The sequence below is a fragment of the Zootoca vivipara genome, chromosome 1, assembly GCF_965207765.1.
Source record: "Zootoca vivipara chromosome 1, rZooViv2.hap1.1, whole genome shotgun sequence".
NCBI lineage: Eukaryota > Metazoa > Chordata > Lepidosauria > Squamata > Lacertidae > Zootoca > Zootoca vivipara.
The window spans coordinates 43,692,305-43,718,318 of record NC_142582.1 but is presented as its reverse complement, the minus strand read 5'-3'; the positions used below and the strand labels follow the sequence as shown (position 1 = coordinate 43,718,318).

The 26,014-nt window shown below is 39.1% G+C and overlaps 1 protein-coding gene across 2 annotated transcripts in view; it reads right to left on the bottom strand.

Moving 5' to 3' along the window:
* Window positions 1-26,014, bottom strand: part of ADCY5 (adenylate cyclase 5) — a 184,088-nt gene that overhangs the window by 59,478 nt on the left and 98,596 nt on the right. For both annotated transcript variants that reach the window (XM_035128989.3, XM_060275982.2), the window contains 2 exons: window positions 20,357-20,506; window positions 17,848-17,969 (listed from right to left, as the gene is read on the bottom strand). In XM_035128989.3, the coding sequence (XP_034984880.2) occupies window positions 17,848-17,969; window positions 20,357-20,506 (272 nt within the window). The remainder of the gene's footprint in view (window positions 1-17,847; window positions 17,970-20,356; window positions 20,507-26,014) is intronic.

Sequence of the window (26,014 nt, the reverse complement as noted above, 5' to 3'; positions counted from 1 at the left end):
ATTGAAATCAACTGAGAAATTTGGTCCATAGTAACTGATTACAACTGAGTTCCAGAAAAACGTCTACTTCTGCTTCATTGACTATGCAAAAGCCTTTGACTGTGTCGACCACAGCAAACTATGGCAAGTTCTTAAAGAAATGGGAATGCCTGATGAGGTCATCTGTCTCCTAAGAAATCTCTATGTGGGACAAGTCGCTACAGTTAGAACTGGATATGTAACAACTAATTGGTTCAAAATTGGGAAAGGAGTGCGACAAGGTTGTATATTGTCTCCCTGCTTATTTAACTTATATGCAGAATTCATCATGCGAAAAGCTGGACTACATGAATCCCAAAACGGAATTAAGATTGCCGGAAGAAATATCAACAAAATCAGCCCTGAGTGCTCACTGGAAGGACAGATCGTGAAGCTGAGGCTCCAATACTTTGGCCACCTCATGAGAAGAGAAGAATCCTTGGAAAAGACCCTGATGTTGGGAAAGATTGAGGGCACTAGGAGAAGGGGATTACAGAGGACGAGATGGTTGGACAGTGTTCTCGAAGCTACGAACATGAGTTTGACCAAATTGCGGGAGGCAGTGCAAGACAGGAGTGCCTGGCGTGCTCTGGTCCATGCGGTCACGAAGAGTCGGACACGACTAAACGACTAAACAACAAACAACTGATTACAAAACAATACATATAAATCATCTTAACAGGTTTAAGAAAATATTGGTGGGTTTTTTGGGTAATGTTTTGGAACAAGTTCAATGATAATGTTCAACCTGCTTATGCTGTTTATAAGCTGCTGTAATAGTATTTCTTTATGCTCCTTACCTTTGATTTATTTCTCTTATTAAAAAAATTATAATATTCACTACATAATCCACAGGAGGAAATAATAAGGTTCACAGTATGTTTCCAAGTTGCATAGCTTTTTATACATGACCTTGCAAACTAAATTTATTTAGCTTCAGCAGGATACCACAACACCAACATGATGTTCAAAAGATAAATCAAGCTCAGTGACTCTAATGAGGAGATCCCAGCAGACTTTAGGGATGCCAAAATTACCAATCTCTTTTAAAAAGGTGATAGAATGGATTGCGGAAACTATCAAGGCATCTCTTTATTAGCTGTGTCTGGCAAAATTCTTGCAATGATCTTAGCAAAACATCTCCTAACAATATCTGAGGCTACCCTTCCTGAATCCCAAAATGGTTTTTGACCTTCTAGGGGGACAGTGGACATGATTTTCACAGCTCGACAGCTTCAAGAAAAATGCAGAAAGCAAAACCAACCCCTGTATATGGTGCTTATTGGCCAGACAAAGGCTTTCAACACTGTAAATCGTAATGCCCTGGGGACTGTCCTTCTGAAAATCGGCTTCCCAGATAAATTTGTGAACATCCTTCAGCTCCTCCATGATAATATGATAGCAACAATTGCAGATAACAATGGCTTTCACAGTGGAATCAGGTGGTAAACAGGGTTGTGTTATCACCCCAACTCTATTATATTCATCACCATGATCCTACACTTTGTTGAAGGGAAACTCCCTACTGGAGTAGAAATCATATTTTTTTTTGAACAGATGGAAAGCTCTTTAATCTGAGCAGGCTGAAAGCAAAGAAAAAGGTTACCATAACTTCTGTCATAGAGCTTCAGTATGCTGATGACAATGTCATAGCTGCCAAGTTTTCCCTTTTCTCGCGAGGAAGCCTATTCAGCATAAGGGAATTTCCCTTAAAAAAAGGGAGAACTTGGCAGCTATGGACAATGTAGTGTGTATACATACACTCAGAGGATGACCTCCAAACCATCCTAAAAATATTCGCAGAAGCATACGAAAAGCTTATCGCACAACATCCAAAAAACCAAAGTGCTGCACCAACTAGCACAAAACAACCCCTCTGCAGCACCACAAATCTAATGCAATGGTGTAACGTTGGGAAATGTTGATCACTTCTCCTACCTGGGCAGTTATCTTTCCACAAGGGCTGACACTGATGCTGAAATCCAGCATCACCTGAGCTCTATGAGTGCAGCTTTCTCCTGATTGAAGTGCAGAGTGTTTGAGGACTGGGACATTCGCAGGAAAACCAAAATGCTTGTTTACAAAACTATTGTACTACCAACCTTACTGTATGCTTGTGAAAAATTGACCACTTATAAACACCATCTCCAGCTCCTCGAAAAATTCCATCAATGGTGACTCCAAAAAAAATTACATATCACTTGGGAAGACAGGTGAACTAATGCCGGTGCACAGGAAGAAGCAAGGATGACCAGTGTTGAAGCAATGATTCTTCAACATCAAATTCATTGGACTAGTCATGTGTAGCTTCGACGCTACAGTCATGTTGTTCAGATGTCTGAATATTGTCTTCTAAAGGAACTACTTATTCCGAAATTAAAAATGAAAAGCATAATGCTGGTAGTCAACAAAAGAGGTTTAAAGACTCTCTCTCGGCAAATCTAAAAAACAAGTCATATAAACACCGACAATTGGGAAACAATGGCCTGCGAGCACTCAGTTGGAGAACAGGCTTTACCAAAAGTGTTGTGGACTTTGAAGACACTCAAACTCAGGACGAAAGGGAGAAACGTGCTAAGAGTTTGGTAAACCCTCACATGATCAACTCCTGTTTGGAAACCTATCTTTTCTATGTGGAAGGACGTATGGATCCAGAATTGGCCTCCATAGTCACTTACAGACTCACTGTAAGTGAAGATCGTGTTCATGAAGGACAATATTACTCGGCTACGAGTGATAGCCAAAAAAACACACTAATGTAATTATTTATTGATCTGATTAAAGCCAAGAATGGGTCAAGACTAGTTCACTCCATTTTACATTTCAATCTTTATTTTCTGATCTTATCTAGAGCATTTGTACCCTTGCTCTTCAGCCAAAAAGGCTCTCAGAGTGGCTTTCATACAATTATGCGGGCTTGCAATTGAAAAGACACAACACACAAGAGAAAAGGTACAGGGAGAAAACAGGCACCAATTATTCAAAGAGCATTTTAGAGTGTTTGGAGTACTTAACTCATAGCACCTTAAAGAGTAACCAGTTAATTACAGCTTAAGCTTTAGTGGGCTAGAGTCCACTTAATTAGTGGCATCTTCTAAAGCAGATCAGTACTGCTGAGCCCTGTTGCTGAGGTTGAGAGACAGTGGCTTGCCTTAAGACCAATGTGTGGTTGAAATGAGACCTGAAACATGGACTTCAGGGGGGGGGGATATTTCTAATACCAGAACAGTTCCATAATAATGGGCATACAGTATAAATTTTTCCCATGGCACATCCCAGAAATTGCAATACACTAAAACAAGCATGCGTCAGCAACATCCAGATGGACAGCAGGTGATAGCTTTAGAGATTTCCCAGCAATGATCTGACCTTGCATATGACTACAAAATAAAATGGTCTATTTATATGTTGACACAGTAAAACTGATATGCTTTAGCTGTCTTCCTTTGGAATTCACCTATAGATTTTCTCTGCAGAAAATGAGTGTGCAATATTCCTCTCTAGAGGAAAAGTTATTTGTGGAAAGGAAGAGCAGTACTCTTTGGCCCAGGATTCCACCACCTCCCAAGATTTCCATGTTGACATATCACAAGGAAGTTCATGTGCAAAATAACTACACCATGTGCAAAATAACTACACCAGCTTATGACTTTGCCTCCACAAACAGAGCTAGAGGTTTCTTGCTTCTGCCTGATGATCATGAGTGCAAATCTCATCTGCCTCGGCTAACTGAAATTTCAAATGTGCCCATTTAAGTATCATGACAATGAATGACCACTCTTTAGAAAAAGCCTATCTATTTTAACTGTATGATTCTAACCTTGCAAAATAAATATAGCAGTTGCAATTCACAGAATTAACAGAATCATAGAATTGTAGAGCTGGAAGGAATCCTGAGGTCCCACTCAATCTTAATTTCACATATACGCTCATGGGGTCTGAACTGAGGGTGACACACTAGGAATGAGGCCTTGGGATTACAGTAGATAGCTTGAAGAAGTTGTTGACCCAGTGTATGGCAGGAGTGGAAAAGGGCAAATTCCATACTAGGGAATCATAGACTTGTAGAGCTGAAAGGGATTCTGAGGGCCATCTAGTCCAACCCCCTGCAATGTAGGAATCTCAACTAAAGCACCTGTGACAGATGGCCATCCAACACCTGCTTAAAAATCTCCAAAGTCGTAAAAAAAACCACCAACCTATATTTTTTTTGTATGGCAGTGCCTAGATACCTCAGTCACATACAACTTAATTTACATTAGCAAATGAATTAGAAAACTAACAATGAAGTTACAAGGAATTATGTTTTGAAGAACTAGTTATTATTTAGGGCTAATTTTCCAGTCTCAGGGAAATCCCATTCTTCTAAACTACTTTTGATCTCCAACTTTATTGCATACAATAAATAATGATAGCTACAGTTAGCAAAACGTTACTAGAAAATCACTGAATGGTTCGGGAGAAATTTACAGAAGCTTAAACTAAGCACAGCATAGTTCTGTTAAAGATACCTTATGGTGGCTTTTCAGAGAATAATGGATAATAATAATTTAGGGGAATCACTTCTTCTACTAACTTGTGCTTGGAAAGCTACCTGCTGGTGTTAAATGTGCAGACCCAGGAAGATAAATAAAAGCTATACCAGAAAATAAAGATAAAATGATGGATTGTTTCTTTATGAAATCAAATGATCACTTAGGAAGCCAGAAATCTTAAAGAAAATAAACTATATAAAAGCAGATCTGAAAATAGTCATTTGAGTGCAAGTGAAAGACCTGAAGTTATATAAAAGGAGAAGATGCACAAACACTATTTGTCATCACTGAGGTCCTTAGTGCTCCCATCACAATGACAAGACAGCTGGATATCGATGGAACAATTTAGTTCAACACAATGTTACTGAGCGAAAGAATAAAACTGGCTTTATATAATGTCTTTCCTAGTTCTGGTTTCCCACTGTGCTTTCCAAAACAAAAAGCCAACTTTCTGCTGATCTGGTCACACGCCCACACCCACACACATATATAAATAGAGCATCTATACATCTCACATTGATGAGCTGGACATTATGATTTCAATTCATGAAAAAGTTATTTCTGTACCTTATAGAGTGGGTCTGGGAGTTCAGTTTACTGTTTCTTGCATTGCTTGTTATGAAATCTCAAGCTGAATTCAATAGCACACCGCAGTAGATAGGGTTATGACTGTACTGTAACACAATAATTTACGCACACACACAAACCACCACCTGCCTGCCTGTCTTCCTTCCTTCCTTTATTCCAGTTATATGTCACTCTTACTTTAAGGAGCTCAGTGAAACGCCAACACGACTTCCTAGGTGTTCTCTTTTTTGGTAATGCTGTGTGTGTGTGTGTGGACAAAAGAGGACAGAGATTTGCCTAAAAATTCTAAAAGCTAATTTATATGTATAGGTGCAAATTTAGAAAAAAAAAATGCTGTTCTTTAAATAGAAATACAGAATATCTCATCACAATGGGGAACAGACTACAATCAGGTGACTTTTATGTCTGTTCATTTTGCCAGGTTCTACTGTAACAGCTTCACTGACTTCTGCTTCATTGACTACGCAAAAGCATTTTACTGTGTCGTCCACAGCAAACTATGGCAAGTTCTTAAAGAAATGGGAGTGCCTGATCATCTCATCTGTCTCCTGAGAAATCTCTATGTGGGACAAGAAGCTACAGTTAGAACTGGACATGGAAAAACTGATCGGTTCAAAATTGGGAAAGGAGCACGCCAAGGCTGTATATTGTCTCCCTGCTTATTTAACTTATATGCAGAATTCATCATGCAAAAGGCTGGACTGGATGAATCCCAAGCTGGAAGTAAGATTGTCGGAAGAAATAGCAACAACCTCAGATATGCTGATGACACAACATTGATGGCAGAAAGTGAGGAGGAATTGAAGAACCTTTTAATGAGGGTGAAAGAGGAGAGCACAAAATATGGTCTGAAGCTCAACATCAAAAATGGCTACTGGTCCCATCACCTCCTGGCAAATAGAAGGGGAAGAAATGGAGGCAGTGAGAGATTTTACTTTCTTGGGTTCCATGATCACTACAGATGGTGACAGCAGTCACGAAATTAAAAGACGCCTGCTTCTTGGGAGAAAAGCAGTAACAAATCCAGACAGCATCTTAAAAAGCAGAGACATCACCTTGCTGACAAAGGTCCATATAGTTAAAACTATGGTTTTCCCAGTAGTGATGTATGGAAGTGAGAGCTGGACCATAAAGGTGGCTGATCGCCGAAGAATTGATGCTTTTGAATTATGGTGCTGGAGGAGACTCTTGAGAGTCCCATGGACTGCAAGAAGATCAAACCTATCCATTCTGAAGGAAATCAACCCCGAGTGCTCACTAGAAGGACAGATCCTGAAGCTGAGGCTCCAATACTTTGGCCGCCTCATGAGAAGAGAAGACTCCCTGGAAAAGACCCTGATGTTGGGAAAGATTAAGGGCACAAGGAGAAGGGGACAACAGAGGATGAGATGGTTGGACAGTGTTCTCGAAGCCACCAACATCAGTCTGCCCAAACTGTGGGAGGCAGTGGAAGACAGGAGTGCCTGGCATGCTCTGGTCCATGGGGTCACGAAGTGTCGGACACAACTAAACAACTGTAACAGCTGTTGGGCAACTTCTGGGCCTTGCTATCCCTTTATGTGTATCTTTATCTTTGAACTGGACTTGGAATGGACAGCTCTTCAAACAAAAGGCTGCCCCCTGTAGTGTAGGACACATTGGCACCCTACACACAAGCAACTTACATGGCCATACCATCTTTGCCTTCTAAGAAGTCTCTGGGCCCACTCCTGATGTAATGATAGTGTTCTGATGTTTCTAAACAAAGAGATTTTTATATCAACCCAGAAGGCCAGCTCGAGTGTGTCACCTCTCTATCACAGTATTTTAAACATTGTCACTTATCAGTTAAGCTCTTGTTCCTCTTTGCAACAGCCCCACTGGCCAAGTCTTATTATTTGCCTTTTACAGACTAAAGACTGAAAATAAGGGGTAAAGACTTGCTCTTTGCCTTTGAGCAAACAGCACTGTCAAGCACTGACTGACTGGACCACCCTGGCACTCACAAAAGCTCAGTAAAGAAGAGCTGGTTGTTTGTTTCAAAGGATCATCAAAGTCTCCGGAAATCTGGATTTGCCTACCACAGCCAGCCCCGTTTTAAATAAAGCACAATTGAGATATCTTGCAGAAAAGCAAGAATCCTACAGTGGCTGGAAAGAACGGGTAAGGCTCAGTGCTGCACAGAAAACATTTCGTACTGAATAACTGGCCTAGTTTTCCTAAACAATGCAATGAACAAAAATAGAAGCCTATTTACATACTGATGCTAATATCTTTATTTATAGTGCCACAGAACAACAAAATTCAAGCCTTGGCTAAGAAGCAGTGCACTCCGGAAGCATCGTACAACTTTCTTATTCCTGGTCTTAATATTCCAGCAGTGTTTTTTTTAAAAAAAAAAAACCCAAAAAACCCTATTCCATGTAGTTGAAAAAGACTTTTAAGAACTGGTTAGGGCTCCAAAGTGGGTTGCCTGAACTTTCTGAAGGCATGCATCATCACAATTAAAATGCATCTTGTATCTCTAAACATTATTTTAGTAAGCTGTCAACCCTAGTTAGCAGAAGCACTAGGGTCAACTTGTGTATTTCGCAACCTAGTACATTAATGTTTATTAGAGACATTTGTGCTTATGATATATTCACGTATAATACTTTAAAAAACGTGTATCAAACCTTTATTCTAGTCTATCCTGTTAAATTTAAGCTGTTTTAACCCAGTGAGTTTTTCAGAGAATAATAAGCAATAGTTCAGTGATGAAAAACAAGCAAATGGGGATGTTCATACCCATGTTCTCTCCCCCCTTTCTTTTATTATGTGTATATTGTCTATGGTGGAAGTAATGAACTAAATCAGTTTTGACTTAGCTATTGCAGTCTATATACCAGGAGCTGTATTAAATAATCACTTGGAGTTCCAACTGATTTATACAGTCGTACCTTGGAAGTCGAACGGAATCCATTTCGGAAGTCCATTTGACTTCAGAAACCAAAGTGTGGCTTCTGATTGGCTGCAGGAAGCTCCTGCAGCCAACCAGAAGCCGCGGAAGCCCCGCTGGACGTTCGGCTTCCAAAAATAGTTTGCAAACCGGAACAGTCACTTCCAGGTTTGCGGCGTTTGGGAGCCAAAACATTCAAGAACTAAGCTGTTCGAAAACCAAGGTACGACTGTATTGAGAAAAACAAACCAATCAATCTCAGCCTGAAAGTTCAGCCCAGCCTTCCTCAACTTGGTACCCTCCATGTGTCTTGGATTACAGTTCCCCTCATCCTTGAACACTGGTTATGCTCCAAGTAGCTGATGGGATTTGTAATCCAAAACACCCAGAGGGCACCAGGTTGGGAATGAATGATTTAGCCCAATACTCCAATGAAGTTCTTAAAGTCAAGATGTGGTGCAGCAATATGCCCCTTTAGTTGTCTGGTTTTAATTCACAACTTTGTAACAGGCATAAATGTTCACACAGTCTCTCAACTGGAACCATCTTTCAAGTAGAAAATATTATCAAAGTACAGTAGTTATTTCTGATCTGGAGTTTATAGCTTTCTTTCTTTCTCAGGGGCTCTGAGGCCAGCTGTCTTTCCCAGCAATGGTAGCTTCAACAAGATGCTGGGAAAGACCAAAATGCTGACCATTGCTGCAGAGCTACTATCTTGGCAAATTTTCTGTTAACTGCAAATTTTCTATTAATATTTTAGTTGCCCTTCACAGCTTAAGAAATTAAAAGCACCGCCAAGGTTCTCAGCATACTTTCTGTTAATGATCTATAAGATAGAGATGCTTGAAGAGTCTGCCCAGCATGAATTCCTATTTAAACTTTATGATTCCACACAATACCAAATGAACAAATCAGGCAGTTTCCCCCCTACATTTACATAGAATCCTAAGAGGCAGTTTTCTAATCACTGCATTCAACTGCTTATTCGTATAACAGTGTAATAACAATAAATATTGTTTGCACGTAATTATTTGCAGGTAAGCACATGCAGTGCTTTTTTCTAGAAAAATAGATGCTGTGAAGTTCTTACAGTAAATGCAACACTTTATAACAAAAACAAAAAATGGTGCCGGTACTGCAGACCCTTGAGTACCCCCTGAAAAAAGCACTGAGCACATTTATTTATGGTATTTACAGTACACACACACACACACACACAGAGAGAGAGAGAGAGAGAGAGAGAGAGAGAGAGAGAGAGAGAGAGAGAGAGAGAGACTAAATTAGACTGGCAAAACTTGCTTTAAAAAAGAAGAGAAAGCAGTAAAGAAGGAACAAAAAATGGCAATTCCAGAATAGTACGCGTGTGGAAGCATTAAAAAAAAAACCATCAATCTTCTTGGATGAATTAGTTTTAGTTAAAGCTACTTGAATGTGAAATAAATGATTATTAGTCAATATGCATTAATAGTCAACATACTGGCCCCATAGCAGCTTTTGACACAATGGAATGCCACTTGGATGTTTTTAACCAGATAATACCGTGTTTCTCATATTATAAGACATGTCTTATATTTATTTTTTCCTCAAAAAAACACACTATGGCTTATTTTCAAGGGATGTCTTATTTTTTTCCTCCTCCTCCTGCTGCAGCCAGCATTGCTGCTGCGCCTATCACTATGTCTTATTTTCAGGGTATGGCTTATATTCCTTGAATGCTTAAAAATCCTGCTATGTCTTATTTTATGGGTATGTCTTAAAATATGAGAAACAGGGTATCTGCCTCAATCAATCCATATAGCCATTTAGTTTATCTTTCTAAAAATTATATTATTAATGTCGTTTTTAATCTTTCTCTCTAGTGAGACATTTTGATCCCATGTTGAAAACACAGCACATGCATTTCAAATAAATAAATAACCATAAGCACCGCTGTGCTGCCCACATTGGTCAGCACCAACTGAGCTCAATTCTCAGCCAGCCACACTGAACAATCCAACAGAAAACTCATAAAAGAAGCTGTTCTTGCTGAATATGTACTCAGTGTGAACGCGGTTGTGGTGGGCCGAGTACAACAGTTGGTATGTCCTTCTGGTTTTGAAGGCTGGACAGCCCCATCCAGTCTCAATTGGAGCACAAGTTTTCTGTTCCCTGTTGACATCAAAGGCACAGCAGAGCCCCTTTTCCTCGGTGGGGCTGTGGAATGTCTATATTTGAAGCAACAAAGCACACTCTTAGGCAAGGCATTCTTCCACCTCACCTACTGCTAGTGCCATCAATGGATACCCTTTCCAGATGTCAGGTCACAATGTCTTTCTACTGTAAAATGATCAATAGTGTGCAGTTCTGGATTTGAAGGACATTTGATGATTTAACAAATAGTGTTTGTTCTTATAAGTGCTTTCTATAATGCCACGTATCTCCAGGAGGGAGCAATCTGGCACCACCACTACTTTGAAAGTGTTTCCTTTGATACCTGGTAGCTGCTCATTCTGCTATAATATACATTTGAAGCTGGTTTCAATTTATTGTAATGACTGCTGCTAGGTGCAGGTACCTTTTTCACAGTCTGGTTGTAGCATGAAAGATTGTATCCCTCTATTTGGGGAAATAAGGAGAGGGGCCAGTGATTCAAGCAATGAGTAATAAGCAGGCTGCAGACGGCAAGTGTGAGGCCACCGCTGCACTTCCAGGCTTAACAGGAAACTTCCAAACAATTATCATCATCCAAGAAATGTTAAGGCACCTGCCTTGCTGGGAAATAATTCCCTTTAACTTTAAATCATTGCTCTAAGAAACTGATTTTTATTTTGCTATTATGGGGAACTGTACTGAAAAGGATGGAATGAATGAATGATCAACAGAAGATACATAAATACTCAGTCAATTGGGATGAATTATCATTGTTGTATAACCTCCCAGCAATGGAATCAGAATAAATGCTTAATCGAGACCAGAGAGAGCCTAGCCATGAATGAGCCTAGCCTAGAATGAATGGCCAACAGACAGGAGATTTGGGAGAGCCCTCAGCAATAGAACACCATTATCAAGCAAATGTAATCAGTGGTACCTAGGGATGGAGGGAATATGGTTTAGTCTGCATTTTAATGTGAACCTACCTCATTTGCACTTCTCCAAACAAGACACTTCTCCAAATTTGGATATGCATTTGTCTCACCAAATAAGGTGCACAAAATTTGTATCTTGGGTAAAGCAGTGGATAAAAGTGCATCTGCTACTGAAAATAATGTACAAAACAGCATTCTATTATGAAAAATTGCTTGCAAAATACATATACAGTATTAGGAAAAATTGCATACAAAAGTGTGTAGATTAGGAAAAGTGTGCACAAAATGCTGAAAATGTTAAAGAAATCCTGGTAACTTTTTTTTTAAAAAAAATTGCAAACTGATGGGGAAATGTGGTGAACTGAACTTAAAATAGCCAAAATGAGAAAAACAGAGAGACCAAAATGGATAGATTTGTCCATCCCTAGCAGTAGCAACTCTTTTACTGCTTAGGTCAGATGTGAAGACCTTTTGGTTCTTTAAGTCTTCAATGCTGTTTTTATGTTTTTACTGTCTACTCTTCTCCGTTTTTAATGTTGTCATGGACTGTGTTTGGCTACTACACATTTTTGTTTTATTGCTGTTTTATACTGACACTTTAGATATGGTATACAAATAACACTCCTCCACCACGCTCAAACTTTATTAATCTTTAACAAAGGACACCCAGTATAATTACAGACAAATTTAATAAAAGCCATTCTACAGACAGACTTTATTATTACTATTATTTATTGAATTTCCATACCGCCCTATACCCGCATTGAGAATATACCGGTAAGTCAAAAACCATGGTTGGAAGCAAGAAAAACTAATTCTGAAGCAGATTGCACTGCTTACTACTACATTGTTAAAAGGATTTAAACAGTGATAAATGAAGCAACAAATTGGTATGTTTTGGTACATTAAACAAACCACATTAGAAAGCTAAACATGTATTTTGTTTACAGAACTGTCAAGTCCACTGCTGTATTCCAGCAAATGCTGGTTTAACTTCCATCTTTCAAGCCATTCTAATTAACTGACAGTGACAACAACTGCTTCTCCTTAATCAAAGCATATTTCACAACACTTAACAGAAATTGTCATTCTCCCTGCATCTGGATACAACCTCTAAAAAGAACACATTGGTGAGAAAAATTTAGAGGCATATAAATGGTGAGCAATTTTTGTTCTTGAGCTTGACACCTCTTTTTCTAGTGCTAAGATGACTACATTTGGCAAATTCCAGATACCATTAAGGGGTAATTGTGGCAATGGGTTACCATTTGAAAACCATGAGGTAAAAACAATCTATGCATATCTTAGTGCTTTCATGTCTGCTATAAACTAGTCTAAGATGGGGAAAAAAGACTGCTTTAACAGTGCAGTTTGTGTTATTTACTTTAAAAAGTGAATTGAGAGCTCCTGGAAATCCCATTTAAATTTTTTTGACAATGACCATTATTTTTCACAAACAGATGTGAGGCAAAGATCAATTTCTGCTGCAAGACTGTTTTGTGCTAAAGCAGTTTCTCACATTTTAACTTTCTGAGAGTGGGGATGTTTGCTTCCCCATGAAATGTCAACATACTGTATAGTCATAATTCACATCACGAGTGACTATATGAGTCTGAAATAGATTTCACATCATCACTAACTTCTACTTACGCAACACTATAACAGCAACTAGATTAAAATATTTTATGAGCAGGCATGACAGGAAATCCTGGGTAAATTAGCCCTAGAATTGTAATTATTATTGCCCCATTCCTGAGTTTATTTATTTTATGCATTTATGTTCATTGTTTCTATCTCTTCATTTTTATAAAATTATACTCAAGCTAGCTAATAAATTAGAAACAACAAAATTAGAAACAATAAAGCCAAAATCATCAACAGTAAAAACCACAATCTTGAAACATTAGCAGTCAGAGACCCAGTTTAAAAGACAACAGCAAAAAATGCATGCTGAAAAAAGATACCGGTAAGTTGAAGCTGCCTGCTGAAAAGTAAACAGTGATGGGCCTAACTGAACCTCTAGACTGTTCCCTGGTATCCACTTGTCGTATGAGAAAAAACTGAAGTATCCAGAACTGCTCCTTGCACATCCCCTGGAGGAGTGGATTAACTAGAGCATTTGTGTGCTTTGACAGATGTGACAGGTGTTCCACAGACGCTTCAGAGATGAATTAGCCTGGAGATGTGTGCATTACAACTGGAGAGGGCATAGTTGGATAGGATGCCCTTTTTTGTGTGCACACGTGGATCTGTGGCTTTCACAGATGCGTAAGAATGCAGGACTTTCCCAACCTGATGTTTCCCTTGCATGGCATGGTTTCTAAACCAGCCAAGGTCACAGGGAGCTGTTGTCCTCTGGTTGCTCTCTGCTGTGTAACTTAACCAATGCCACCTCCTGGTCCCATTACCACCAGCAGCAGCAAACACTTGCAGGGATCTTTCCCCAAGAGACATATCTAGAGGAGACACAAAACCCTGTTCAACTGAGGCGTCCACCTTCTGCCAGCCCAAAGCACTGTGCTCAGGCTAGCATTTATGGAGCACCAGCAGAGTGCCAAGAGAGCATAAGAGCATAAGAAGAGCCCGTTGGATCAGGCCACACATCTAGTCCACCACCTGGTTCTCACAGTGGCCAACCAGGTGCCTCAAATGGAAGCCCACAAGCAGCAACTGAGCACAAGAGCACTCTCCCCTCCTGGATAACACAAACTAGTATTCAGGTACATAGTTGCCTCCAACTGTGGAAGCAGAGCAGAGCCATCACGGCTGGTAGCTATCGGTAGCCCGCTCCTCCATGTATCGGTCAAATCCACTTCCAAAGCCACCTAGGTTGGTGGCCATCACAGCCTCCTGTGGAAATGACTTCTATTGATTAACTATGTACTGTGTGAAAAAGTGGATTAAGCAGGCCAGCTCAGAGGACCTAGTGTGCATATGGAGCTGGTCCCTGTGTGCAGCTTATATGTGCAAGGAACCTACATGTATGCATTAGAGAACCTGTAGCTAATTAAAGAAAATTGCAGGTGAAGGTATGGAACCAGAAATAAGTGATTGATCAAAGCATATCTTAGGCAGAAAAGCTTGGCCTTGCTGAAGCATGCATTTAGGGCAAGCCTTCACAATGTGACCCAACAAGCCAAAGGCAATGCCCCAAGCATGGATTGTGAGCTAATAGCTAACAAGCCTGCTATTTTGCAGTCCTAGAAGACCGAAAAAAACAGGTTTGTTCAGTCCCTGCAGGACCGCCATGCATGAAAGGTGGACTGCACCCAGTTCAGTGTTCATTAGCTGATGTTGTGATAAATGTAGTGTTGTAATGTTCATTAGTGGGTCCTAAATCCTTAGACCCATGCAGCCAATCTTCAATGGCTGTCCAGTACGCTCCCCAGCTCGCTCTGCAAAGCTTCTTCTTGTTCGGACCCAGCAAAGTTACAGCGCAGCTGGAACGATGGCAGTCTGTGTCTTCAATAAAACAGACTCAACTCCGTTGCTTCTAAACTAACTTAACTTTATTACAGAAGCATAAAAGAAACAGCAAAACCAACAGAAGCTAGCTGCATGTTTTCAGCTCTTATCTCTAGCACTCCCTCCTACACACTCGTCTCCGGCAGAAAACTCATACTCGGACTCTCAGACTCAAAACTAAAACTGAACTCTGAAACAAAGGAAATTGCACGTATCACTTGTGGGCAGACACCCAGAGAATCAGAACACCTCCAGAGTGTTTTAACTCTGTGTTCACCAAAATCCCAACAGGCTTTAAAGGTGGATTTGAAGCAACAAGAGAGAGATTGCAAACGTTTTTAATCAGGCTGAAGTAGGGCTACTTTTAAAACCAGAAGCTTTTCTTTTAGGCATAGTTAATACAGAAATTCCAAAGGACCTTAGAAATTTGTTTGTGTATGCTACAACCGCAGCCAGAATGGTATTTGCCTGGAGATGGAAAGAGGATGCTGTTCCAACCAAGGAAGAATGGCTGATTAAATTGATGGATTATGTCGAAATGGCAAAATAAACAGGTGTGGTAAGAAACCAAGAGGAAAGCTAATTTATTAAAGAGCGGGGAACTTTTGTGGTATATTTCAAACATCATGGCATGCAAATAAGTGCATTAGTAAGAGTATTATCAAGATTAACTGTAGAATAATTTAAAAATGGAGCACAGTGGAAAATGCAGTGTTAAAATTTTGAATAAGATAAGAAACCACAAAAAGGAGGATGGAAGTCTAATATGTATTGGAAGTATGTGATTGTAAGGTGTATATTTGAAAATTATCAAAAACTGAAAATAAAAATTAGAAACTCAAAAAAGAAAAAAAGTAGGGCTACTTTTGCTCTTGGGGGAGGGGGGAGCTAGGGCTGAATCTTTCTAGTCATTAATTGTTTGTTGTTGTTACCTCCTCAGTTGCTTCCCCCACTCCCCATCTGTTCCTATTCACCACACACTGCCAATACAACTTCAGATGCACAATGGCCAGAGCACAGGTCATAGTGTCTATCAGTGGATAATTCTGAAAACTGCCTCCTCCTTCTGTGTGACATGGTTTTTTGTTTTGTTATTTAAAGCCCCACTTAGTGCACGGATCTTAGCTGTCACTTTGGCTCTCCACAAAAAATATGGCACAGGGCTGTGGAGTTCAATGTGAAGTTATCCAACTTCCATGCAGTAAGTAAGTCCTATACATGTCATGGACCAGAATCACTCACCACAGAGAGGCTGACTCCAGTAGTATAACAACTATACCTAGGTTGGGCCATTTGTTATGCTACCGAGACGCTGAGTTTCAAAAAAAAATGATAATGCTGAGACAGGCAGATCAGAAAAGAAAGAGTATTGGTATTGGAACTAGATGGACTTGGCCTCTCAACATTTGCCAAAGTCCATATTTAGTTTCTGAACTGTTGTTAGTGACTACTCAAACATGTTTAATCTGTTTTACAAGTCTAGATCCTTGTTTATATTACTGTAAAGGCAAACTGGACATCCCAAACATAACTAGGATAACTATGTGTCCAGGGCTATTGCTTATACATTTATATTTGCCCAGAGTGGCTTGGGCAATCCAGTCAGATGAGCAGGGTACAAATAAAACAACAATAGCAACAGCAACAGCAACAGCAGCAGCAACAACAACAACTTTGTTTCTATTACACAAACTGATATTTTTTTTACAAGTCTCCTATATACAGTACACCTATCCTTGTAACGAAGGGAAGGCCACAGAAATTACTGGCTCAGGAAATTTTAAATAGCCTGTTTTAGTTATTTGTGACATTTTGATGTCTTGAGAGGGGCAGAGGGAGAAAAGAACTTAGACACCAGGAAAATGGCTACTTACAAGTCAGCAGTTATCCACGTGAACTCAGATAAGAAAACCATGTGAAAGCATATATTTACCCTCCTCAGTTATAAATTTCTACCCTTTGGAGTTATTACACAGTATTTAAACTTTGGAGTATCTACCCTTTGGAGTTGTTACACAGTATTTAAACTTGCAATTTTATGTGTTGGCACAATTAGCTAAATACAGCAAACATTTTCATCTGTTTATCTTAAGACACACATACTTAATTACGTCCCCTTTCTCAGCTATCTTTTTTCAAACCTCCTCCACCTTGTGACCATTCTCTCATCTTTAATTGTTCTCCCTTCATCTCAGCAAACTGACCTCCTTTTAAAACTAGTTGCTTGTTTACATGACATAAATAAACAAGGTTTAAATCCAGTGAGGGTGCTGGATGGGGACTCTGATCTTGGAAGTCTCATTTCAAATACCACATAAAAGTGTCAAATGTATATAAGGCTGGAGTCAACAAGGCCAATTAAGGCAGGCTTCTTCTAATTAAAGAGCACAGACTGAAATGCATAGATCAGTTATGCTGTACTACTTTGATTCCAGTTGATTAATTTTCAATTAATTTGGTAAGATTAATTAAGTCAGTCCAAGCATTTCTGCTTAAATAGTTTGTGCATTGGTGCACTGGTTTAATTTGACTCACTGGGACCAAGTCATTTTAAAGGCAAACACACAAATTAAGATAATCAGATTATCAGTGCATGCAATCACTTGCTGCCTAGGCTAGGAAATCTTATCAGAATATTTTTCAAATAACCTATGAGTCTTAGGACTCAAAAGGCTTTAAAAAAAGATGATGACGATATAGGATTGTATCTGACTCAAGACTACACCCATTGAAACCAAATGACTTAAATTAGTTATGTTCATTAATTTCAAAGGTCTACTCAGCATATGACTTAGGCAGATAAATCCATAGTGGTAAGTTATTGCTTTGTACTACTTTCAAAATGAAACTTCACTTTGCATGGACATATGAGATAAGAACATCAAATTATTTCTATACTGGTTAAACAACAAGACGTAAAGACAAATCAAATCTGTTTTACCTCCTATGTGCATGGTTTTCCCTACATGTGACACCAGCAAATATTAGTCTCTCACTCTCTACTCTCACATACAAACCTTGTAGAAGGAAAGGGAAGGTGGGAAAAGGCCAAAGAAGTAACCTTAAACTCACACAAAGGCCTGAAGTCTGTTTGGAGTTGCTTTGAATTTTGTTTCCCTCTCTCCCTTAAAGATATATCTGTGATTTGCAGTTCTGCTGCTAAAAATGGCAAACATAGAAATTCCATTTATCCTTACCGGTACCTCTCAGACATACATATTGTTGTGGGTTCACTCCACTCCTTTACTGTTGCACTTACCTGACATTGTCATGCTTCTGGATGTAAATTTTATGAAACATCATATCTTCTTTTTTGGCATTAATGTCAGCTTTCATCTCCATGGCAACATGGCGAGGAAGTACGGAGAGCAGGAGGCGCTCCTGTGGTGTTAGACAGATGAGCCAATTAACATGCCTGCTCTCTATTTAACAACACAAGCACACATCTTTTCTAATCTCATATAAACAAAATGAAGCTATCAGTTCTGCAGTGAATGGGCAGAATCATGGATATTTACCATAAAGCCAGCCTCTATCAAGATATCTAAGATCCTATTCCACTCAGTAATTAAGCAAGTCATAATCCATCAGATTTCTCTCCAGTTCCAATTTAACTGCCATTCATAGAAGTTAGACACTCATTAGCAACATCAAAAGGTAACTGTTTTAACAGAGTTGGTGGTGCACAGAATGCATGTTGACTGTACATTGTTTGTGGCTATTCCACGGGCTCTATGTAGGCCATAGGACAAATTATCATCCATGAAATTTGGCTTCATTTATTTGTTATGTAGCAGCAAATGCAATTTCTAATACACATTTATGGCTTCAGTAACTATGAAGAAATGACAACAACACATGGCTTGCATCCAAGTTTTGTATTTCTTGTGTCAAATGTGAATATTGAAGATCAGAACTCTCTACTGATACTGAAATGTATGGGCATTGTCCTGCCTTCTGCTGGCTTACAGTCCCAGTGGAGGCCAGGTTAATGCTGATAAGAAAAAAAAGCTATATTCAAAAAAGCAGGGTCACAGCAAGGCACGTCCAGTCAAATCCAGCCGGATTATGGGCTGGGTAATTTGTCAGCACCCTGGAGAGCTCACACCAGCCAATGCTTGCTAGGACTTACTTAGGAAGAGCTGTTGCCTCAGCAACAGGCTGAAGCCTTCTGAAGACTGACTGGCCTGAACCTCCCATTACTCCAGTCATCCCTGAGGTGCTGTGTATTCTTTTAAGGACCATTGCCCTGTTCTGTAACTGCTCCTATGGCTTGGAAGCAGTGAAGAAAGAACTAGTGTCCTCTGCGATGAAGTCCAGTAAACCCGCATCATCTTTCACTCTGAGTCTGCCTCTGAGGATTGTGGCCAAGTAATAAAAGAAGCACCATCTCACTACTGGAAACTTGTGTACTTTGCTGCTTCACACATTACAACAAAAGCATGAAGATAATCTTCTCCATTGCACTACACTACAATTGTTTGTAAAGGTGGCATCTGGGAAATTTTATGGGCCCAAAGTACATATGTTAAAAGATACATAAACATGCATGGATGACTTTCACATTTTAACGTTTGCTGTGGGAAAACACCAGTTTCATATTCTCAGTAGTGCATTTTCTCAGTCCCTGTATGAGACCAAAACAACCAGAGCAGAAAGATAGCAAAGTAAGGATATTAAAAAAAGCACTAAAATCTTTATTGTGTACATTAGAACCAAAAGGGTTCAAAAGGTGACATATGAATCACTGACACCTCAGTTTCAGAAGTAATTATTGCATACTGGTGAGTGTCTAAAAGTGAATTCCAATGGCTTGTAGCCAACTAAATTCTATTCAGAGTGGACCCATTGAAATTAATGAATTCAAGTTAGTCATGTTCATTGACTTCAATGGGTCTACTTTAAGTAGGACTAGGATTAGCTGCAACCCCAAGTTACTTTTCTCTATTTGCATTAGATGGAGTTGGGCAGCTGGGTACGGGATAAGAAAACATGCATCTATGCAATGTGGGTGGAATCAGACTTAATTTCTGTCTATAGGTGTATCATCAGTTCTCTAAATATATCATTAACAATTCCCTACATGCATCTTAAAGATGCTCTCAAATTAACTAAATAGCTCACAGACACTCTACCATGAACCATGCTCACAGAAGGATGCTATTAATTAAAGCTGATGAAGTAAATTAATGTTCTGTGATAAGACTGGAACCAGGAACACAGTTTTGGCCTCAGTGCTGCAAATCAAACTACTCAGTGCTGCCTGAACCTCCCATTACTCCAGTCATCCCTCAGTGCAAACTACTCAGTGCTGCAAATCAAAATGTTCTCAGGAGTAGGATATTTTCCCAGTTCATGATGGTTACCTCCCTCACCCCACACACCACCTACTGATTTCTCCTAACCTGATAGATATAGTAAAGCTTTGGGGTCAGACTTGGGCTTTGCCTGAGCAACGATTACAGTTGAACCTTGGAAAACATCATCATAGTACTGGGAACTTTTCTCCTGCAGCCACAAAGGGCAGCAAAAGCCAGGTCTCTATCAAATCACAACTTCAATCAGAATTACTTGAACATTCTGTATTCTTCCTATGCAAGGCCCATATTGCCACACAAAAAGCCTGTAAATTTGATTTGTTCACCATATATATATATATATATATATATATATATATATATATATATGTATATATATATAACAAAACAAAATAATCAAGCTAAAAAAAACCCTCATCCTTGAATGTATTATCATGATTTTTCTTTTACCTGTTGCTGGTTTTCTCTCTGAGAATGTAGACGAGCTTGAATGCATTCCCTGGTCTCTTGAAATGCCTGTCTCTGGGACACCTCAGCTGGGTAGTGTGTACACACACCTACAATGTTCGTGCAGATGAAGATGAGGATGTTGGACACCAGCTGCACAAGAAATAGTGGAAGGAGAGAAAGACAGAACTGGTTACAGTCCAGAAACCAGGGTAAGAATAGCACCAGATTCGAGGCCAGAATGCCCTCTTCTGAACCATATATATTATCATTGTCTTCTGCTCTGAGCAAATTATCTTTATGGAAGTCAATAGCTGCAGAAAGAGTAACAATATTTATCCTCTGGTCCTGCTTACAGAAGAGGTCCCATAGGCAGCCAGACACATACCTTCCCACTGCATTCCAGAAGTATAAAAGCATCCATGGATATTTTCCTGCTGTTTTGGTTAACAGATTTGAAGACACCCCTTGCTTTGATTTAAAATATGGTCATGCACACTGCAATAGCCATTAGCATCTGAGTTCTGGGAAGTTTTAAAGAAGCCCGTTAGGGAAATGAATAAGCACCTAACTCAAAGATGGGTAAATATCCCAGTCTTTCCACAAATAAGTCCACTTTTGATTATTCTAATCATACCTCATTTCAGTAATGTAATTTAAGGTAGTGAAAGGTACAGGGATCATTTTGTGCAGCTGTTGTTTTGGAGTCCAAAACCCTTGCCAATCTACTGCAAATCACTCAGAGATCTAACATAAGATTTATATCTTTTTTTCTGCCCGGCCCTAACCTAGTCTACTGACAGGCACACATATATAACTACACTACAACTTGATGCCATAGTCTATACTTAATGGCTAATCTAAGCCTGAAGAAAAATCAGGGAAAAATAAAGCTAGTGTGATAGTTTGGAAGAACTGATTGGTTTCTAGCCAGCAGACCATGGTGATTCTTGCACATATATCTCAAAAATCCTTGCAAGTGGTTATATCACTTATCCCCTAACTCTCCAAACCCAATGAGATGTTTAGGCAAAGTTTAAGTAATTTAAAGGGGCTAGTATGTTAAGAACAGTAATGAGGAACCTTCCAGATGCTGTTGGATTCCAATTCTCATCAACTCCTTTCTTTAAAAGTAGAGCAGCAGGTGTCTCTGTCCAAGTTACTTCAATAATATTTCCCTCAAAACTGGTTTACAGCCTGTCAGCCAGCACATTAACTACTAAATCTGTTGTGATTTTTGACTGCCCTATTTGCACATCTGCAAAGACTTGAAACCAGAAGCGGCTCCAGATGACAGAAAAGTGTTTACATATAGGGCTGCAGGTAGTTAAGATAGGGAAAAGCAAGCAGATTTGACTCCTGCATACCATTTTTGCTTTTAAAGGTCAGACCTACTTGTAGCTGTGCAATATAACTTTCCTGCCCTCTCCTCTGCCCACAAATCTGCTCTAGAAGATTGCGGGGACGGAACCTGGAGCAGGTTTAGGGGGTGCTATGTGGCAGATGATGTGTGTATATTCATGTGGTTTTGCGATGAGTTGTGTTTTTTTTTAATGCTTCTATTTTGGTTTTTAATATACCTCATACAGCAAGTTGACTAGGGAAAACGGGGGTAAGTAAAATGTAGCTAGTTAGGCAGTTCTGGGGAGTCCTGGAAATCACTGCTAAGGGAATATGTAACTTTGGGAAAGTGACAGTCGGGGGGGGGGGCAGTTGGGCCAGAGAAGGAGAAGAGAATGGTGGGCTGTTGAGGAAGAAAGTGTTGGTAGAACCTTAGAAGGCCATTCAACCTACTGAGCTGCCCTTTTAACATATCCTTAGACATGTATTTCTTTGGAATGTCATTACTGCATTGGCACTTCATTAGAACACTTTAATCTTGGCCTACTAACATTCAGATGCCTTCAATTATTGTGCCCAAGACTGCATAAACGTTTCAACATTCATGGAATCTGCGATGAGCTCAGAATTTTATAACATATATGATGGATGACTATAATTATTAGCACTTACTGATATTTGCATATATGGCATGAGAGCTGAAAATAGGATAGCCTTTCTTTTTCCTTCCCTCGTATTTCAAAGTCGCGCTTCAACTTCTTTGACAGAAAGGCTTTTAATTCCATTCCAAATACTCCCACTCCCAGAAACATGCTTTCTCGGTGAGATTCAGCTGTTAGATCACAGCAAAATATTTCCAGGCAAATGAGCTATGGAATTTATATCCCATCTATTCACAAATTTGATCTTCAAAGTGGCTCACATATATCACTAAAATAGTATAAATCGGTTGATTACTTGGAATAGCTACATTTGTTCTGCATTTTACAGAAACAGAAACTCAAAGGCAATATTTCAAAGTACATTAAAACAATATATAAAGATATGAAGGGAAAATTAGGAATAAATATACAAATTTCATGCCCATTTTATGTCCGACCAATTATCTGTCTTAAGTTAAGGAACTTTAGCTGTAATCATTGCAAGACTTAAAGACTGGGCATACATGTCACACTAAGCCAAACCACAGTTTAGCAGGCCTATGTGAGTAAGTGGACTCCTAGAAAAGAGCTGCTTTGCTCCTCCATAGTCTTTTTGAGACAAACCAAGGTTTTTGCATAGTAAGCCAAAGTTTTGCTTAGTGTGTTGTTCAAACCCAGATCACAGCTCATAGTTAGCCTGGAGAGAGTTTGTTCCGGAGGCTTTTCAGATGTGCAAGTGGCTGCAGGAAAGAGGAGGGGACAGAGAACTTTCCTTCTGGGGATTTCCTTAAATTTTTATATATCTTAGGATCCAAACCATTATCTTTCTGAATTTTATAAAATCCAAGATGTAAAGGTAGAATTATATGGATGGATAGATTTGAATATTACAAAGCAAAGAAAGAAGTTTATTTTTAAAATTGTTAATACTGTGGTTTAAAATTAATTTATGCTATTTCAGTAATGTAACAATATAATAGGGACGCGGGTGGTGCTGTGGTGTAAACCAATGAGCCTTGGGCTTGCCGATCGGAAGGTCGGTGGTTCGAATCCCTGCGACAGGGTAAGCTCCGATTGCTCAGTCCCAGCTCCTGTCAACCTAGCAGTTCGAAAGCACGTCAAAGTGCAAGTAGATAAATAGGTACCGCTCCGGCAGGAAGGTAAATGGTGTTTCCATGTGCTGCTCTGGTTTTACCAGAAGTGGCTTAGTCATGCTTGCCACATGACCCGGAAAAACTGTCTGCGGACAAACGTTGGCTCCCTCAGCCAGTAAAGTGAGATGAGCGCCGCAACCCCAGAGTCGTTCGTGACTGGACTTAACTGTCAGGGGTCCTTTACCTTTAACAATATAATAATAGGATAATCATCTAAGGTATTAGGTTTTGAGAATCTACAATTGTTCAGTATTTCTGTTGAGAAACTGTAGGGACAACACAGTTTAAAATAATACCCAAAGAAAAAACCTGAATTAAAATGTGTTTTGGGATTTGACCACCAAAATCCAAAAGAATAAAAGGAACATTGTCAAAATTTATGAGCTAATTGTAAACCAAGATTTAAAGAGTGGGAATAATTTTAAAGCATGACAGGAAATGATCTCAGGCTCAGCATGGGATACATCTATTTAAACAAAGTTATATTCAGTGATTTTAATTTTAATCCAGTGATTTTAGTTTGACTTAACTGAATATCATCTTCTTTGAATACATTTTATTATTATAATATACAACAGTGCTAATATTCTAAGCCAAATAAAATGACCAACATCTAAAAAAAACAAAAAAAATGTTTTCTGGTGATACAATTTACTTTAAGTAAATTATTTACATATTAGGTGTTGATGTTCCGCCTAATTTGCAAATTCTGGACGAAAGTTAAGATGGTTAGTAAGAGAATAATCAATAGCAAGATATTGCTAGATGCTAAAATAATGTACTAAAATTCACTCAGCAGATCATATCAAAAACACACCACCCATTCATTTCAAACCTTTTATTTGCTTCAATATTTGTAATGGCAAAGAGAGAGAGAGTTACTAAGAAACTTTGGCAATTACTGAAGCTCAGTTGCCTAAGCAAACGAAAATGTAAGCTTAAAGAACAGAAGTCAGCACAAATAAAAATTGCTATAGTGTCCTTTTACTAATTATCGAAAGAGAAAAATAATAGAATCAGTCATATAAGGGTGTGTTTTTTTGCCTCACGAAGGTGTTTTATCTTTTTATGCTTTTTTATAATAACAAATGTAAAACAGTATTAAAAATATTCATAAGCAACAGTAATGGATCAAATCAAACATCCTAAAAACAGAAAAAGCAGCCTATTTAATGTGAAAGATTTTCTGACTGATTGCCAGGAATAAATAAAGTTAGGACAAGATTATTAAATGCTATTGCATTAGCTGTCAGATGCTGTCAAATATGGACTTGACTGTGTATCAGCTGCGAGAATCCGTTAAATGCTGGTTGTTATATGTAATATGCTGTAAAATGTTGGCAGCTGATTCTGAATATCAAATATTTGTTGAATAATCACACATTCACATAATATTTGCTAACAAAATTCACACAGTGGAATGGATTTTAACTCTTGTGTAGGACAGCCACTGAAAATATGTAGCTTCTTAGTACAAAGTTTGCAAACTGTTTAGTGAGGAATAACAATTTCACAGAGAACTCTAAAAACTAGTAAACAAGAAGTGAGCAACAGCAGATTACAGGATGTGTTGCAGACTGTTCTCCTTTCCTTGTACAGTTATGTGTAGCAGATTGCGCATAAAAAAATATTTCTGCATATATCTTTAAATGTGTAAAACTGACAATATGGTAATTTATTGCCCTACAGTATCTATTTACGCTGAATTAAACCCAATACCACCCTGCTTTGTTTATAGCTTTCACATGCTATGAATTTCCCCCCTAGAGCCCATATATTCAAGCAATCAAAGACCCATAACATGGGAAGGCATTGGCAGATCATCCCATCAACACAGCAGTTAATTATAATGAGTTACTGAAGGCACACAGCATTATTGAAAAACTATCCTCCATGTCTCCAGTGCCTTTTACACACCACTAAGAACAGTGATTATACAAATCACTCTACTGTAATTCTCTGCAAAGTCATGGTGGCAAAGGACCCAAAAACAGTTTGAAGTACCATAGCTATTCTTGAAACGGTATATGTGTGTGTTTCATGCAACACTTGACTAAAGTGAGACAAGAGCTGCACCCCTCCCCTGAGAGCAAACAAAACTAATTCTCATCATCGTAAAGGGGTGAAATTCAATTAGGAAACCAAAGCTGAGATTCCTGAGGGAATTAAATGGATTCTGACTCATTTCTAACGTACCTATAACTAAAAATAAATTACTGAGAGTGCACTAGTAGTCATGTTATTCACACGACAGCTGTACAATTTAGCTGTACATAAATGTGATCTCCCTGCAATCTTCACTTGGCCAGTCACAACCCTACAATGTCTGAAGTTTTCCCGCTCCCTAAAAGGACTCTGCCCTTTCTCTCTTATCCCAGGTATTTAATTACCTACCTACTTATCTTCCTTCCAGTGTTTCCTCAAAACTCACCTTTCCCAAGTTCTCTGGAATAATCCCCTAGACCAGTGGTTTTCAACCTTTCTGAGTCCACGGCTCCCATGACCAACCACATTCTTTCTGCGGC